Source organism: Agelaius phoeniceus, chromosome 1 (genome assembly GCF_051311805.1).
Source record: "Agelaius phoeniceus isolate bAgePho1 chromosome 1, bAgePho1.hap1, whole genome shotgun sequence".
NCBI lineage: Eukaryota > Metazoa > Chordata > Aves > Passeriformes > Icteridae > Agelaius > Agelaius phoeniceus.
In genome coordinates, this window is record NC_135265.1 from 8,048,257 (window position 1) to 8,064,445 (window position 16,189).

The following is a 16,189-nucleotide window of genomic DNA, read 5'->3' on the forward strand; positions in this document are numbered from 1 at the left end:
TGTGATTACCAACTTTCTTGATACATGTGCAGCTATTGAAATGGATCCCCTGTGCCAAGGCTGGCTGTCCATCTTCCTCCTATCATAAACCCCACAGATTCGTTAGACAGAACCTGTAACTTTTAATTTAAAGGAAAGGTGAAGTTGAAGCTGCTTGAGCATGTCTGAATAGAGAAATATTCAGCATATAATGAAAGGCCTGATTTGTCTCACTGCATTGCACAGATAAGCAAATTGTATTTCCAGCCATAGCAACCTGTTCAGTGGCACCAGAGGGGTAAAGAAGAAAAGGATCTGTCTGTGAGGAACCCTGCTTCATTTGGGCCATGTGAATTCTCTCTGCTCTGGGTCTTTAGCAACTGAGAAGGTACAACAGGACCTTGCAGTGAGCGTTCACTCTCACATCAGTGACCTGCATTGCAAATTGCTCAAAGACTTCTGCCAGGAAATGTTTTTCTACAGATTTAGTGCCTTTACTAACAGGCTTTCATGAGGAGCTGACAACAGGCTGTGGGTTTAAGCTTTGTGCCAGGTGATGGAAAAACTCATTCTTATTGTACATTAGTGGAAGACAGCAGTTTCCCACTGCAGATGGGCTTCCTAGATGCATTTGCTCTTTGGAGTGAGTGCAGGAAACAGGAATAGCTGAGGGTAGGATGGCTAATATTTCTCATTTCGTAATTCAAACCCCATTTTCATTATTACATCTGAGCATCCTGACAGATCACAGCCCTGCTGGAATCTGCGCGTCAGTCCTGTCACCATGGTCCAAAGGTTGTCACTGACACTGAGAATGACTCACACTACCAAAGGACACTTACTAATTGTTAGGAGCAGTTGTGAGCATTAATCATCAATGCTTTTGAAAATTAAGGATTCCTAAAGATGGGGTACAGGTGACAAAAACCCAGAAACACAGAGAAAGAAACTTCTAGAAAGAGGAGAGGGAGGATGTGGAGGCAACTCAACATTTTTCTGGTGTGTTTATTTGAAAGAGGATAGCTTTTATTAAAAATCAGGCCCCAAAATACTGATGTGCCAACAGGATAGTATGGCTTTGTGTATGATACCTGGTAACCCTACCTGCCTGCTGTGATGCTCTGGAGAGGTGCCAAACCTCCTGAGGAGTTGCTCATTGATCCTGCTGGGCACCCAGGATCCATGTGAAACCTGGAGGACAGCTCATCTCCATGGCTTTTTGCCCCTCAAGGGGGATTTGCAGAGCTGGGTGCACTCAGTGTGTCACAGTGTGAAGGTGGCCTGGAGGAGACACTCTGACTATTTTCAAATAGCTGAATTCTTCTCTTATTTGTAAGAATCCACCTGTATGTCTCAGCTGACATCTCATACTTGTGTGTGTCTGTTTTGTTAGTTGGTTGATTGGGCCTTTTTCCAACAAATGCATTTGCATGATTGAGGGAGATTTTAAACATTCATGATTTCTTAGTTATTGCAGTCTGAGCTTGGCCTCCTGTGTGTATTCTGTAGGGGCTGTAGAGGTGTACCTGAAAATGGGATCAGGCAGGTGTTCAATAATCCAGTTTTTGAAGCCCCCAAGCAAATCAAACACTCAAGAAACTCTGGCAGCTACTTGCCAATAACCTTATAAACAACATTCCTAATGCCCTGACTCATATGGCAAGCACAGAATCCGTCAGTGCTGGAAACACAACAAATTAGAAGAATCAATGGGTCAGGGGGGAGACAAACAAACAAACAAAACCAAAACCAAAACAAGGAAACCACATTAAAATAACAGTTTTGAAACAGGGTGAATTTAATAGCCTCAGAAAACCTCTTCTGTTTGTCAGGAGCTTGGTCCCATGCTCTTGTCCTGCTTCTTGGGGATGGGTGTCCTAAATATTGTCCTAGAGAAACATCGGTGGTGACTGCTGGTAGCTGGGAGTGTGGATGAGGAGTCCAGGTGGGAGTGGTCAGGATTTGGCCAGGCTGCCTGGCAGATTTGCCTCTGGTTTTGCTGGACACTGCCCTTCATTCCTGTGTGTTCCCTCAGGGATCCTGGCCAGGTACCAGCGAGCATCCCACAGTGACTTGTCTGCCTCCAGAGCTTTGCAGCTTGTGGTGTTGTCACCCAGAGCCACCTCTGTAGCCATGATATTTTCTGAAAAATCCTTTCCTTAGGATTTTTCCTCCTGAGAAGCTGAGAGGCCTCAGGAACAAAACGTAAACAATGGTTATCTGCTGCTGTGGAATGCAACAGGTGCATCTGGGATTGGTCTCATGTGGTTGTTTCTAATTAATGGCCAATCACAGTCAGCTGGCTCAGACAGAGTCCAAGCCACAAGCTTTTGTTATTCATTCTTTCCTTTTCTATTCTTAGTTAGCCTTCTGATGAAATCCTTTCTTCTATTCTTTTAGTACAGTTTTAGTATAATATATATCATAAAATAATAAATCAAGCCTTCTGAAACATGGAGTCAGATCCTCATCTCTTCCCTCATCCTCAGACCCCTGTGAACACGGTCACACACCTCCCTCTCACAGCAGTGCAGGTGGACCACAGCCCACTTGTGTCCACATTGAGTGGGGTTTGCCCGTTTGCCTCTCGGAGTCTCTGTGGTCAGGATGACCCCAAGATGTGTTAGAGAGTCTCTTTTCCCAGCCTGGCAGCTGAAGGAGTCAGGATTCTTCTGTTCTGGTTTTCAAAGTTGTTTATTTGCTGTTATTATAATATTCTTTCTCCAACCTGCTGAGGTCTGTCCAGCAGGTTGGGTTGAGGCACACTTTAATTTTATACTAAAAACTACATGTAAATGATTTACAATAACTTTCCAATACATATTACCTATGTTAGACAGTGTGTTTCTACTCTAAACCAATCTAAAAGTGCCAACATCACCCAGAAGATGGAGGCTAAGAAGAAGAAAGAAGAAGGACAAGGCACGCCCAAATCCCTCCATCTTGGCTTCTGAACCCCCATTCTAAAAACTCAAAATGCTACTTTTCTATCTTGTAACAAACTAGCTATCATTCTACTTAAACTTTTGTGGCTTGTGAGTCCTCATATAAAGTTGGAAATTGTTTTTTCCAAGGGCTAAAATCGAAGGCACAGGTGTTTTTGACCCTGTGCCAAGGTCTCCAAGCCACTTGTCAGCATCTCGAGTCCTCCAGGGCAGCCAGAGGAATTCCCTGGGTTCTGACATTTGCCAAGCCTGGGCTTGGCTCAGGCTGCACAGCAGCTCTGGGGTCCATCAGAGATGTGGAGACAAGATATGATCCTGCTGACCACACAGAAGAGTGGTTTTCCTCAGTGCCCAGCATGAACCACCCTGCTGAAATGAGCTTCTCTGCTGGCCCTCAGCATCTGGCAACCAGGGAGGCAAAAGCAGTGGCCAAACCCTCTCCTGCTGTCTCAGCACGACATTCTGAGCAGAAAACAACCTGTGTCCAAGCAATTAAACCAGGTGACTAAGAGGAGCTAATGACACTTGCAGCTCTCACCTTCCCTGTGCTTGAGGAGATGCAGAACTCTGGCTGGGCTCCTTTCCCTGAGATGAGGGGCTGCCACCCTCTCATGGCTGCCAAACACACAGGAGCTGCTCACCTTCCACCATGAGATTTTGGATCAAGGATTTGGTATTTCTAAAGTGCTCTCTAAAACACAGCCTCAAGAAATAGTTTATTCTTCCTAAGCTTGTTGCCTGTCAGTGGCAGAGGAGACTCTGTGCTCTGGGTAGGAATAAAGGGTCACAGGGGTGAGCATTGCAGCTTGTTTTTCCTAAGGATCTCTGGCAGCATTGCAGCTCATTTTTCTTAAGGATCTCTTGGACAAGAGCATGAGCAGCTTGAGAGGGGTTGCTGTTTGCATACAGATTCACAGAATATTCTGAGTTGGAAGGGACCCACAAAGATCATTGAGTTCAAAGTGGCCTGCACAGGGATCAAACCCAGCCCCTGGTGTTATCAGCACCAGCGAAGCTAATCTTGGTGTCAGGAACTGTGGAATTGGGCTGAGCCCATAGTTTGACCTCAGCCACATCAATTTTTATATTTTCTACAAAAGGTTGTTGAATTGTTCAGCAACCCTGCAAAATTGCAATTTTTTTTCCACCTGGCTCAATTAGACAACTGTGAAAGAGGATTAATTGCTCTGAAATCAATAGTGCAGCAGTGCAGCCGTGCTGACATCAGCACAAAATAATGTCAACACAGGAAAATGTAGATTGGGTATGGTAATCTAAAACAGTTTTATACTATTTGCATACACATAACTACTTTTTTGCACTCATTTTATATCTATTACAATGATTTAATGGAAGTCAGTGTAGACCTACTCTACAGCAACTGAGAGAAAAATTTGGTTGCATAGAATAAAAGGTCATTTTCCACAGCCATCCCTGAAACACATGTCAGTAAAGGAGAATATGAACAATAAATTTTCCCTAACTGGCTAAAAATACTTGTTTTCACACTCTACAATAGTAATCGATTTGGACGTGTGGTTGGTGCTTTGAGATCATCTAGTAATTGATTTTAAAACAGATGGCAGCTGTCAAATAAGCATTTGTATTTATTTGATGTTTCTATGAGAACCCTTGGGGTTTCACTATCTCAGAAATCTTTGTTTTCTCCTTTCCTAGACCCTCTTGCTGTTCTCTGATCTGTCTTCCTCTCATGTTCTTTTGATGCATCCTACTGACAATTTCTTTGGAGCTTTCTTTCCCAACGTAAACCACAGCCTTTATGTCAGGCTTTAATTTCATTTTGCTTGAAATTCCTTTTTATTAACAGTTTTAATAAAACAGCAAAATGTCTTCAGCACACCAAATACTTCATAATCTGAGCATCAGCTACAATACATCACACAAACAGAACCACTGGTTGTGCTCCCCAGAATTGCTGTAGTTTACCAAATCAGCAACAAATAACACTGGTCCTGAGAGGCTTTTGAACCTTAAATTGCTGATATCTTCGATTTTTTAATTTATTTTATTTTTAGTGATAGAAAAGAGTGGCAAAGGTAAAAGTTAGACTGTCAGAGTATTGGCCTGGCCAAGCATCTTTGTCTTCTTGTGCAAGTCTCTCTTTTTGTTAACTCACACTTAAAAATTACAAGTTATTTGTGTCTTCTAACAAGAAGGCCCAGGAAAAGTTGGTTTGGTTTTTTTTTTTTACTTGTAAATTATCTTTTTTATCAGTTTTTTCTCCTGATATCATTGGAAGCAATCCCTAAGCTACCAAGGGATTTTTCAGCCAGTCACTGGTGAAGGCTTCATCTTTTCCAAACAGCAAGCCAGAACTTTGCCACCTTCAGCAGAAAGGCAAAATTCACAAGTATGGCTCAGGATGGACAAAGGCTGCAGAACTATCTGGATTTTAGAAAAGCATGAAGAAACCTCCATGGCCATTTACATGTATGTGTTTATCAACAAAGAGGAACTCTGCCAGTCTAAGGCTCTGTGCAAGCCTGGGAAGTGGATTTGTCATGGAAATGTCTTTAGAAATGCCCCAGTGGCAGATTATGGTTCAGAACATTAAAACCATCTCAGTGGATTTACAAATGTGGTGCATACAAGAGGTTTTTTGTCCAGAACCTGCTGGTTGCCACAGAGGTGGCATAAGATAAAGGCCTGGTGCTTTTCCCTGCATTGAGTCTATCAAGGAATTCAGAGGTCTGAATGCCCTTCACTGGACTGTTCAATGCTTGGACAGAGGTGGACATGATAATTATAAATGTTTGAGTTCTATGGCTAAAGTTGCTATACAAGTATCAAAAGGAATAGCAAAATCCATTTGTGATGATGTTTACAGGATTGGGGTGGATATTATCCATGGAGGAACGAGCCAGAGGATTTGTGGGGTCTCTTCCAGATTCATCTGCTGTGATTCCTTGAGAAGTTTGTTACCTGAAGTGAGATAAAAGTCTCCCATTTCACTGCTCTTACAAGTGCTGCTGGAATTAAATTGAAGTTTGAAACAATCTGGGTGCCTGCTTAATTTTACACATGCTGGGCTAATTTTTGATGACAGACCTACTAGAAATGTCCACCCAACTTCTGATCCACTGTTCATATTCTTTCCAGGGATTACCCACATGGTATCATAGCCAAATGCTACATCCAATCCCATATTAACCACAGCCTGTTACTTGGCAGCTGAGAACCACCACGAGGGACTTGTCCTTCTGCTCCCTGATGGTGCAGGAAACACATCCTTCAGAAGATACAGCACTCCCTCTTTGGGCAGCCTGCTTCACTCCGGGTATTGCCCAGGTCTTGATCCCAAAGACAGCCACCCACATAATGCACAAGTGCAGCAGCCTTGAATTCAGCTCAGGGAGTGTGGAAACCCAGGGCATTGGGAATATTTTTCTGTCTGCTCTGGGGTGCTCTGACCCTGAGGGTAGCACTGACTTTGACCCTCATTCATGGAGAAAGTTTCCCAGACTCCAGAATAGACCAGAATCCACTAGGGTGTGATGTAGATTGGACAGAGTAGTGTAGGTGTATTGGTAGTGTATCTATCACTTAGGTGGGAAATTTGGGGTTTAGGATTTTTAGTATGTTGTGGATGGAAGCAAGATGGAGGGCACAGGGTGTCATCCTGGGTTTCTTCCTCATGCTTCTTCCTCCTTCTTCAGGGGTTTAGGTGGCATTTTGTAATTGGGTGGAAAAGTCCACATTGTAGGCTTTTAGGGATCAGTTATTTGGTTAAAAAGGGAAATAATCCAGGTGTCAGTTCTTAATTGGATAATTTAGCTTTAAAAGACTTGGAACAAGAGATTGTTGGCAATTTTTGCAGTGCTTCTCCAGTGTGCTGCGCCTGGTGTGGACAGCGCGCAAAACTCTAGATGAGATCACAATAAACAAGAACCTGAAGACCAAAAAAGTCCAGTGTCTCTTTCCTGACACAAAACCACTCCAGAAGGGTCTCCCCCGACAGGGGAGCCCCCTGGGAGGGCCCAGCCAGAGTCCCAGAAGCCAGGGAATCAGCAACAGGTACCCTGACAAGGGAGCATTCCTCTCATCACACCTCTGGTATTTCGTCCAGCTGCTGTTCTCCTCCAATGACATTGAAGTCTCTAAGAGGGATATATGCCCAGTTGTCACTGAACATACTCTGACCTAGGACTTCAAATTCTCTTCCTGAGGGTCTGGTAACTTAGAAGACTCTTGGTTTCACACATTTGAAATGATCATTCAATTGAGCCATACTCAACTAGAAAAAAAAGGATTAAAACACACATCCTGTAACATCCCCTGAGCACAAACACATCACTGGCCAATACATGTCCCCACTGAAGAGTCACCACTCAAGAGCAGGGTCATCCAGCTGTTTCAGAGTGATTCATTCTAAATGTGCTGAGATGGAATAACTTGTCTCAAACCCTGTGCTTGAAGCCAGCCAGCAGTTCTGAGCAGCCTTTGTTCAGCTATGGCAGCCACACACTTTATTCTCATTATTTTTCAAGTTTGCATGCCTTGTTGGGGCTGGCAGGCAAAACTGTGGAGAAAGAAAGAGACCAAGCCAGCAGGATCTGACTGTGAGGAATACCAGCAGCTCACTCACAGCATCCTGGCATCATGAGGCACTCAGTGACTGCAAACTCTGGGGAAGAGGGCAAAAGTTTTGATCAATTGTCGCCTCATGCTCTTAGTCAGGTCATGATCCAAATATGTTAGGGGGCTTTAGTGTATAAGGAGAATCTGTTTTTTCACACATGAGGCAGGATCTGAACTAACTTTAGAAAAACTCAGCAGTTTTGAATGAAACTGATTTTCAAAGCATGTGCTAGATGCAAACACAATGAATAAACTGTCTACAAGAGCAAATTGCAAATCATTTTTTCTTTCAGCTGAAAGAACTTTCTGGTACTAATCCATTCTGTAGTCCATGAGAATGTTCTCTGGTTTGCTAAAACTAACTGATCTCTCTAATAACAGCAAGGTCCTGGCTTTGTTTCAAGGCAAAGGTTCACTCAATTAAATCTCATTAACAGAGGACCACAAAACCTGCACTAAAACCTTTCTGGGTATGTGACCTTCAGCAGAACTGCTTCATTAAGTCTGAGATCCTGGAGAAAATGTTTGCTGAATAAAGTCATTCCTAATTAATGTTAAAATGTCAATGATTCATGTGCCATCCATCTTTACTCCTTTTCCTTTATGCTCTTCATTATCTCTTTAATGGGCAACCAATATAAAAGTCAAAAGCAGAATCTTTTAAATGTACATATAACAGGTGGGACAATGCAGCAAAGCAAATTTGCCAGATGTGCTTTCCCATGAAACATTTGTAACTTCCTAAATATCTTTCGAAAACCCCACTTCTCTGCTGCCATTAAGAATTGATTAATTAATTTGTTATTTCTGAAAACCATATGTATCGAGGATGAGCTTTCCCTTGCACCCTTTCTGATGTTACCTTGAGTTTTATTCCAAGCCATATGCAAGTCTTGATTAACAAAGTGTTTATTTACCCTGTGATGGATATAATTGTCTGTTCTCCAAGGGTTGCTCATCCAATTTTTTTTTTTTTTTTTTAATTAAACAGTGTCTGGTGAGTTTTTACTCTTCAGACCTGAGGGACGTCCTGGTTGGACTGGGGGGTCATCAGAGGGTGCTGTACAAACCTGGTGGGTCTGAACTCAGAAAATCCTCACCCCTTTTTCCAATAAGCAGTGATGGCAGCAGATATTGGGGCTGCTTGGACCTGTGCAGCAGGACTTCATGGTGAAGGCTTAGAAACACTCGGTAGCCTCTCTAATTTTTATTCTCACATTAAAGTAATGGGACCCATCTTCCTGCCCATCAATCTGTACAGCATATGCAAGCCCTTCTGGTGGTTTAAATAGGAATGACTCACATGATATTAAGCCTCTTAATGAAAATGTATTACATTATTGTCTTTCACAAAATGGGAGGTTTAAAAAGCCAAGTTAATGTCTTCCAAATGTCATTTACTGGAGACACTTTGGATCAAGAGTGAATTTTATAGCTTTTCTGCAGATCTGTAAGATGAACTCATCTTTACAATGAAGGACATTCAATTACATGAAAATTATTAGAAATAAGCAGCTATTTAAATTTGAATTTGAATTTAATAAGAACTAGGTTCTGACAGTCTTAAAAATAATTTCACATGATGGCAATATTGTTTTCTCCTTACATGAGTGAACTCTGACATGTTTGCATTTGCATTTTTCTGAGCACCTTTTCATTGGTAATTATATTACTGAAATCTCAAAAATCCCAAATTTCACTGGTATAAAGGATCAGTCTCTAATCCTGGCTACTTATGGCAAATTGCCTTGCAAAAGTGATTTAAGAAATGAAATAGGGATAAAAGTCAAGATGGTATCCAAGGCACAGACTCTATGGCCTGGCATCTTGAAGTTCCAGCCTTTCATAAGTTACAGAAAATTTCTATATTTATTTATTCCCAACTGGCAACAGAACTTAGGAATATTTAAATTGTTGCTGAAGCACTTGTATAAACACTGTTTAAATTGACTGACATGTGTCTAGTCTGATGTTGTGAACCCTAATGATGTGCAGGACACATGGCAGGAGCAGCAGTGCCTTTTATGCTGCCATGAGTGTGTGTACTAATATGAATAATTGGGTGTTTCTTCAGCAAAGGTAATTAAGCCTAATAACCTATAAATACAGAGTAATTGTTATCAATTGTGCTCATTTGTGTATGTGGCATAATTTGATGAGTATTTTTGATTGATATTCCTGTGGCATCCTCCCTGTGCTGTGATTAGACTGGGATTTTCATATCTGCACTCTTTCATTTATTGCTAACTAGTAATTTACCTCTAATAGCCTTTTCTTTTCTGTTCTCTCTCTCTTTTTTTTTAATTAGAGGAGATCTTGAAGACTCACATTGCTCACTGGTGGTCTCCTGATGGCACCAGGTTGGCATATGCAACAATTAATGCCTCCAGAGTCCCCACCATGGAGATCCCAATATATACAGGCATCCTTTACCCTACTGTTAAAACATATCATTATCCAAAGGTAAGGAAAAATAAAAATATAATTCCTGCTGCTCTATCAGAAAGAAATAATTGTTTATTTCCAGTAGGCTCAGACAGGAGACTAATAATGCACACTCATAAGCAATGAAAATAAACAGATCAGCTGTTCCTCAGCAAATGTGCATTTAGCACATTCTTTAGCTGCATTTGTAAAATTGCACTTTTCTGGTTCTGTAAGAATTAGTAACTCTCTATACAATGAAAATCAAATTTAAAAATCCTTGCTTTTTCCACACAAAAAAAGCAATTGTGCTTCCATGTTGGAACAGGTGGAAGCTGGATGTTAGCTGTGGGTTTGTCTCCAGGATGGGTTTGTTGGTGTCTGAGGGCTTGGAATTTCTTTATTTCTGTGTTTGGATATGTTTCTATATTTAGACATGTTTCTATATTTAGATACATTTCTATATTTAGATTTTTTTTATTGATAGATTAGATAGATAGATAGATAATAGATAGATAGATAGATAATAGATAGATAATGATAGATAGAGATGATTAATAGATAACAGATAGATAGAGATAGACAGATAGAGATAAATGATAGACAGATAGAGATAGATGATAGATAGATAGATATAGATGATAGATAGATAGATAGATAGATAGATAGACAGACAGATAGATAGATAGACAGACACATACATACATATATTCTATATTTACATACATTCACTTTTGTATAGAAGGAAAATGTAGTATTTGGACTTAGAATATCCAGGACAGCCTAATGTCAGAGGACACAGTGGTTTTAGAGGTTTGCTGTGCCTGAAAGACAGAAAAAGACTTAAGAGCCAATCTTCCCTTGACTGCAGACCTGCAGGGAGTGCACAGCACTGGCACAGCTCTCCAGCAGCACAGACTCACTGCTGCTGGTATTGCTGCCATTTCCTGCTCTAAAAGCACCACAGGGGGGTCTGCTGCACCCATTCCTTCTGGGTTTCTTGCTTTAAGCACTGGTTGCCTAAGACCTGACATGCTGGTTCAAATTGGAGCATACTTTAGCAGGAGAGATAGCCACAAATATGCAGGTTTTGTGGAAATCAATGGTTCAGCAGGAGATGCCCTTTCCTACAGTACAAAATGGATCAGTATTTCACTATATCAACCATCATGCTATTAGACAATCTTTTGTCAAAAGGTGCAGGAAATAGCAAAATTTCTAGCTGCCATGAAAAGTAGGGTTTTTTACTAAGATTAGAAGTGTCCTGAGTAAAATTGCCCTTTTTTTGTGCCTGCCAGCCTCTCCACTGCTCTGTGCCACATCCCTAGATTTGCAAACTCCCTGTGAAAGACCACAGCACTCCCATCCATATCCTGGTCAATGGGAATGCTTTTCATAACCCATGCAGATGCAATAAATCAAAACCTTTCTGTGGTTGATGATATGGTATGATGGTATGATATTGTAATTTATTCTTTTCTAAAATCCAGGCTGGAATGGAAAATCCAACTATTTCTCTGCACGTGATTGGTCTGAATGGGCCCACTCATGACCTGGAAATGACTCCCCCAGATGATCAGAGAATGAGGTAGGTGCTTTCTCCCCCTTCAGTGCTGGCCCCAGTTCCCTTGGGGTTTTTTCAAGAAAATTTGGCAGTTTTTAACACTGGACCTTTGTGTGCTGCTATCAAAAAGTTTCATTTTGTGTAAATCTGCTATTTTTTTTTCCATTTACTTGTCTTTTTACATGTATTTTATAGAATGCTATATTATAACAGACTTACACTGAGTAACTTTGAAATAATCCAAACACATGTATGCAAAAGAAGATGTATGACCTGTGGCCAAATCAAATGGGTATTTGCCTTTCAAAAATACAACTTCAGACCTGTGTACAGCAGGTGGGAATTCAGGATCACAGTATCCCCATCAGAGTAACAGAATGGTGGCTCCTGAACAATGTAATTTCTCTTTTGGTAGCATTCTCTGTAAACAGAGAGACTCAGAAAGGTTTTAATTACAGCAATAATTTCTGACTGCAGGATCCAAGTGTTGTTCATAAATTTGTTCTATATGGTAATGGGTGGCCATAATTTATTTAGTTGCAATCAATAGTGCAAAATGATGCAAAATACATCATAATTAATTAGTGCCTGTATATTTCATCAAAACCATGGCAATTGCCATCTCTCATCTCCAGGGATGATAGAAGTAGTGCTGCCAGAGCAATAGGGGTGTATTTTCATTATGCATATGTTTTCTGAAATGAGAAGATTAGTGTGATAAAATGTTATTAAAATAGGCAAGAGGGATGTACTGTACATTCAGTTACAGAAGGGAGTCTCAAGAAAGCAGGGGAAGCTGGTGATAAGGATCTTCCAGCAGGCACATCCTATCTGAAGCATTTCAGTGTGCTCAGTGCAGATGATATAAGGACAGAGTGGTATTTCATGTTCTTTTTATCTGGAGCAAAGTGATTTAGTACAATTAATAAAGCTGAGAATAAGGTGGAGATATGCCACGGCCTTTTTTCTTTCAAAATTGAAAGAAGCCAGGAATTTTCCACAGAAATTGGATATTTTTCAGTTAAAACAAAAAATAAAATAAAATAAAATAAAATAAAATAAAATAAAATAAAATAAAATAAAATAAAAAAATAAAATGAAATAAAATAAAATAAAATAACAAAGAAAAAAAAAACAAGCAAAGCTGATGATGGGAAAACACTTGGCGGGGAAATGTACAATATTGATCACTTGTCCTTTTTAAATATCTTTCATTCTGAATATTTTTATCAAGTTTTCCCCAATGCTCTGCTCTTCTGTGAAAAAAAGAAAGTGAAGGGAAGGGGTTGAAATCAAAGGGTGAAAATTAGTCAGTGCCTGACAGGCATTTTTTATTTTGGTGAGAACTACTGGACCTCGAGAGTTTCATCTGCAGATGGTCAAAATTGGATCATCACCCAGCTTATTTCTCATATTTGCATCTCAGGTGGCAAATTGAGGGATTATGTTATCTCCCTCAAGTGCAGAAATCCTCACTGGCCCTTGCATGGGCCAGAAACAAATAAATAATGGAAAAACTCAGACAATTCCAGTCTGGATGTGAGGCAGTGTCTGTGCCCAGGGACCATGGGCTGGGCTGCTGCCTGTCCCTTGGCCTGTAATAAATCCCTGTCTGTTCCTTGTGCTGTTTGTGACTTTGGCCATACTGTAGATATTCATATTGTAGAGTCACACCTCATGTTTGGGATTGCTGCCTCCAGGAAGCAGCCATGGAAAGCTGGGGCATGAATGAGTCTGCTGCACAATTATCTCAGTCTCAGATGATTCAAATCAAACCAAAAATGTCTTTACTGGGATGTGGAAATCCATTGCAAAACTCAGAATGGCTTCACCCTTCCTGGCAGGGCTCAAGCAAGGTGTCCCTTCCCTTTTGCTGTGCTGTGGATGTCTGGAAATGCCCTGCTCAAGGATAGATTTTGTTATATGGAAGAAACAGGATGTCCCCTAAATCAGCTCCACATAAAATGTGGGACAGGTCAGGCAGAGAGGGCTTGGGAATTGCACTGATTTCCCATTTCTCTCCACTGGTGCTCAACCAGTGCAGCTGCAGGAGCAGCAGATGTTGAACATTAGCTGAGATGAATCACACATTCTTGTCTCATTTTCCTCTCCAAAATGAGAACCATAAAACTTGGGTGTCCGATAGAAGAGATGTGAAGGGAAGTAAATGAAATTAAAGACTCCCCACTACTCAAAAACTAGAATAATGACTATCCAGGTATCTGCAGTTACCTGTGGGCTGGGTTATCCATGGTCTTGATGACTGCAACAGGTTTCAGAGGGGAATTGAGACTCCATACCCTTCTCTGGGGTGGTAGGGAAGACCATGATTCACCTAAAATAATAATCAAAAGTTCCTGAGAAAGAACTGTGGCTCCTGTGTTCAAACAGTGAGAGGGATGTAAAAATTGAATATATGTCCTTGAAACCTTAAATTGGATTTATAGAAGAAATGCTCCAAGCCACAATAAGTACTACAATCACATTCCTTTTCTGGGGAGACTGAATCTGCTCAGTTCATTTTGGAGAGAAAGAAGAGACAGTTATACAATTTAATTTTGCTGTGTTGTTTTTTTTCCTCTTAGGGCCTACACTGTTGCTGATGAAGAGTAAAATTACAATTTTATTTCAGGCTCTAAATTTTCAGACTGCTGTTGTCTCACCTGGGCATATCCTTCCCCTCAGTGCAGTGGATGCAAGCATCGAGGCCTTTTGTTCCTTTTCCCTGCAGCCAATTTCAGGCACTAAATATTACTGAAAAGTACAAAATCAATTTCCAGCTTGTTATTTTTCTAGACAAACAGACCTTTGTGCTTTTGCCCTTTCTCTTCAGTATATGCAGGAGCTCTTGCCAGAACACAAAGGGCTCTCCAGTGACACAGAGCATTATTTCCAACGAGAGCAACAGTTCCTTATACATATTTTATAGCAAACAAATGAACTAATAAATTTTTTATAGACTGTATGCTGTAAAAAGTCTTATTATACTTTAAGGATGTCTTGGCCTACATGGCCCAGCAGTATTTATTATAACATCACAGCTTTGGCAGTTCAGCCAGAGTTGTGCCCAACAAATGAAGTGGTGGAGCCCTGAATTGCTGCAGAGGTGGACATCTGGCAGCACCATGCCCTGGCTCTGAGAAGGCAACCATCAGTGAATTTATCCCTGCATTTTCCTGCCCAGCCCAGGTGGTTGTAGTCCTCACTATTGCATGGGACTTTTCCTGGAGATATCAATTACAGGACAGTGCAGCCCACACCCATGGTTTGCTCCAAGTATCATCACAACCTGAAAATGTCCAGCAATAAGATGGTGCAGGTAGTGTAGGAGGGTGGTTTTGCTCATGCAAACTATCTCTGCTGATGTCTTTATGGCAACCAGCTGCATCTGCTTTACAGAAACCCTGTGTCACTCCAAACTCTATTCTTCTTGCTATTTGTCTTTTAATACAGCACTCCTGGACACTTTGGTGTGTAGCCAGCATGCTCAGAGGCCATCAGCTTTTCATAAGCATCAAGAACCCAACCATTGATAGTGATGGGTCTGAGTCAGCTCAGTTTAGTGTGCTCAGAATGGAAATGGTTTGCAATTTCTTTTCCACCTGTGCATAAATTTGTAGCTCCAGGCAGTTCAATCCTTCTTGGAAGACAGAATAGCTTGAAAGATTCTTTATCTCTGCATTCGTCTCTTCTGTGAAAATAACTTCCAGAAGTGGCAGATAAAACACCTGCTCAGTCCTAAAAATGTCATTTTTAGGGGTTGAAATCCATACACAAAGCAGCCTGGATACACCAGGACATGATGTTCTTTGAAACCACAGCTCTCTCCTGGCCTGTTTGCCTGCAGCAGCTGCTGTGCCATGTGGCAATTCAGGAGGGCAGCGTTGTGATCTGCTTTCTGTGTGTGTGTGTTTGCAGGGACTACTACATCACCATGGTGAAATGGGCCACCAGCACCAAGGTGGCAGTGAACTGGCTGAACAGAGCCCAGAATGTGTCCATCCTGACCCTCTGTGATGCCACCACGGGGGTCTGCACCAAGGTAGGAGAGGTTTGCAGAGCACTCACTTGCCATCAGTGTCCAAAACCCATGCAGGGAGAAACTATTTCACTTATTTTTCATGGTGAAAAGCCAGCTGGAACACATTAATTTAGGCGAACAGAACATAAACATTGTTTAATTTTTAATTTTTTTTTTAACACCCAGTAATCCAAGAACACTCTATGTGTGTTTGAGAGAGGGTGATTGTTTGTCTTGATTACCTTTACCCACATACAAGCAACAATTTGCAACCTAAATACCTTTGCAACATTCCAGCTGCATTATATGTAGTTAATAGCATTAAAACCAGCTCATGCTTATCTTAACTGTAGTTAATTAATCCCTTCTATAAATGCACTAATACAAATGATGCATTGATATAAGATCAGCAGATTCCATTAGCAGATTCCATCATTTAAACTGGCATGGGTTTCCACTGTATAGACTTGTTCTAATACACCCATCCCTTGAAAAAGATCATGCAATTCTGTGCATAGAGCATGGTGAGAAGTTTTTTTTTTCTTAATAACTTTCATTTCAGCCTTTATTTATTTATTAAGATTTATTTCTTTGGGGAATAATACATCTTGTGGATTTATGTGTTTTCTCTGTATGTGTAAAATGCTTTTTTGATCT

General features: G+C 40.9%; 1 protein-coding gene across 4 annotated transcripts in view; it reads left to right on the top strand.

Annotated features, from left to right (window-relative positions):
* The window catches only part of DPP6 (dipeptidyl peptidase like 6), a 570,302-nt gene that overhangs the window by 503,082 nt on the left and 51,031 nt on the right, over positions 1 to 16,189 (top strand). For all 4 annotated transcript variants that reach the window (XM_077190535.1, XM_054634812.2, XM_054634797.2 and 1 more), the window contains exons 9-11: positions 9,832 to 9,986; positions 11,438 to 11,535; positions 15,430 to 15,553. In XM_077190535.1, coding sequence (XP_077046650.1) covers positions 9,832 to 9,986; positions 11,438 to 11,535; positions 15,430 to 15,553 — 377 coding nt within the window. The remainder of the gene's footprint in view (positions 1 to 9,831; positions 9,987 to 11,437; positions 11,536 to 15,429; positions 15,554 to 16,189) is intronic.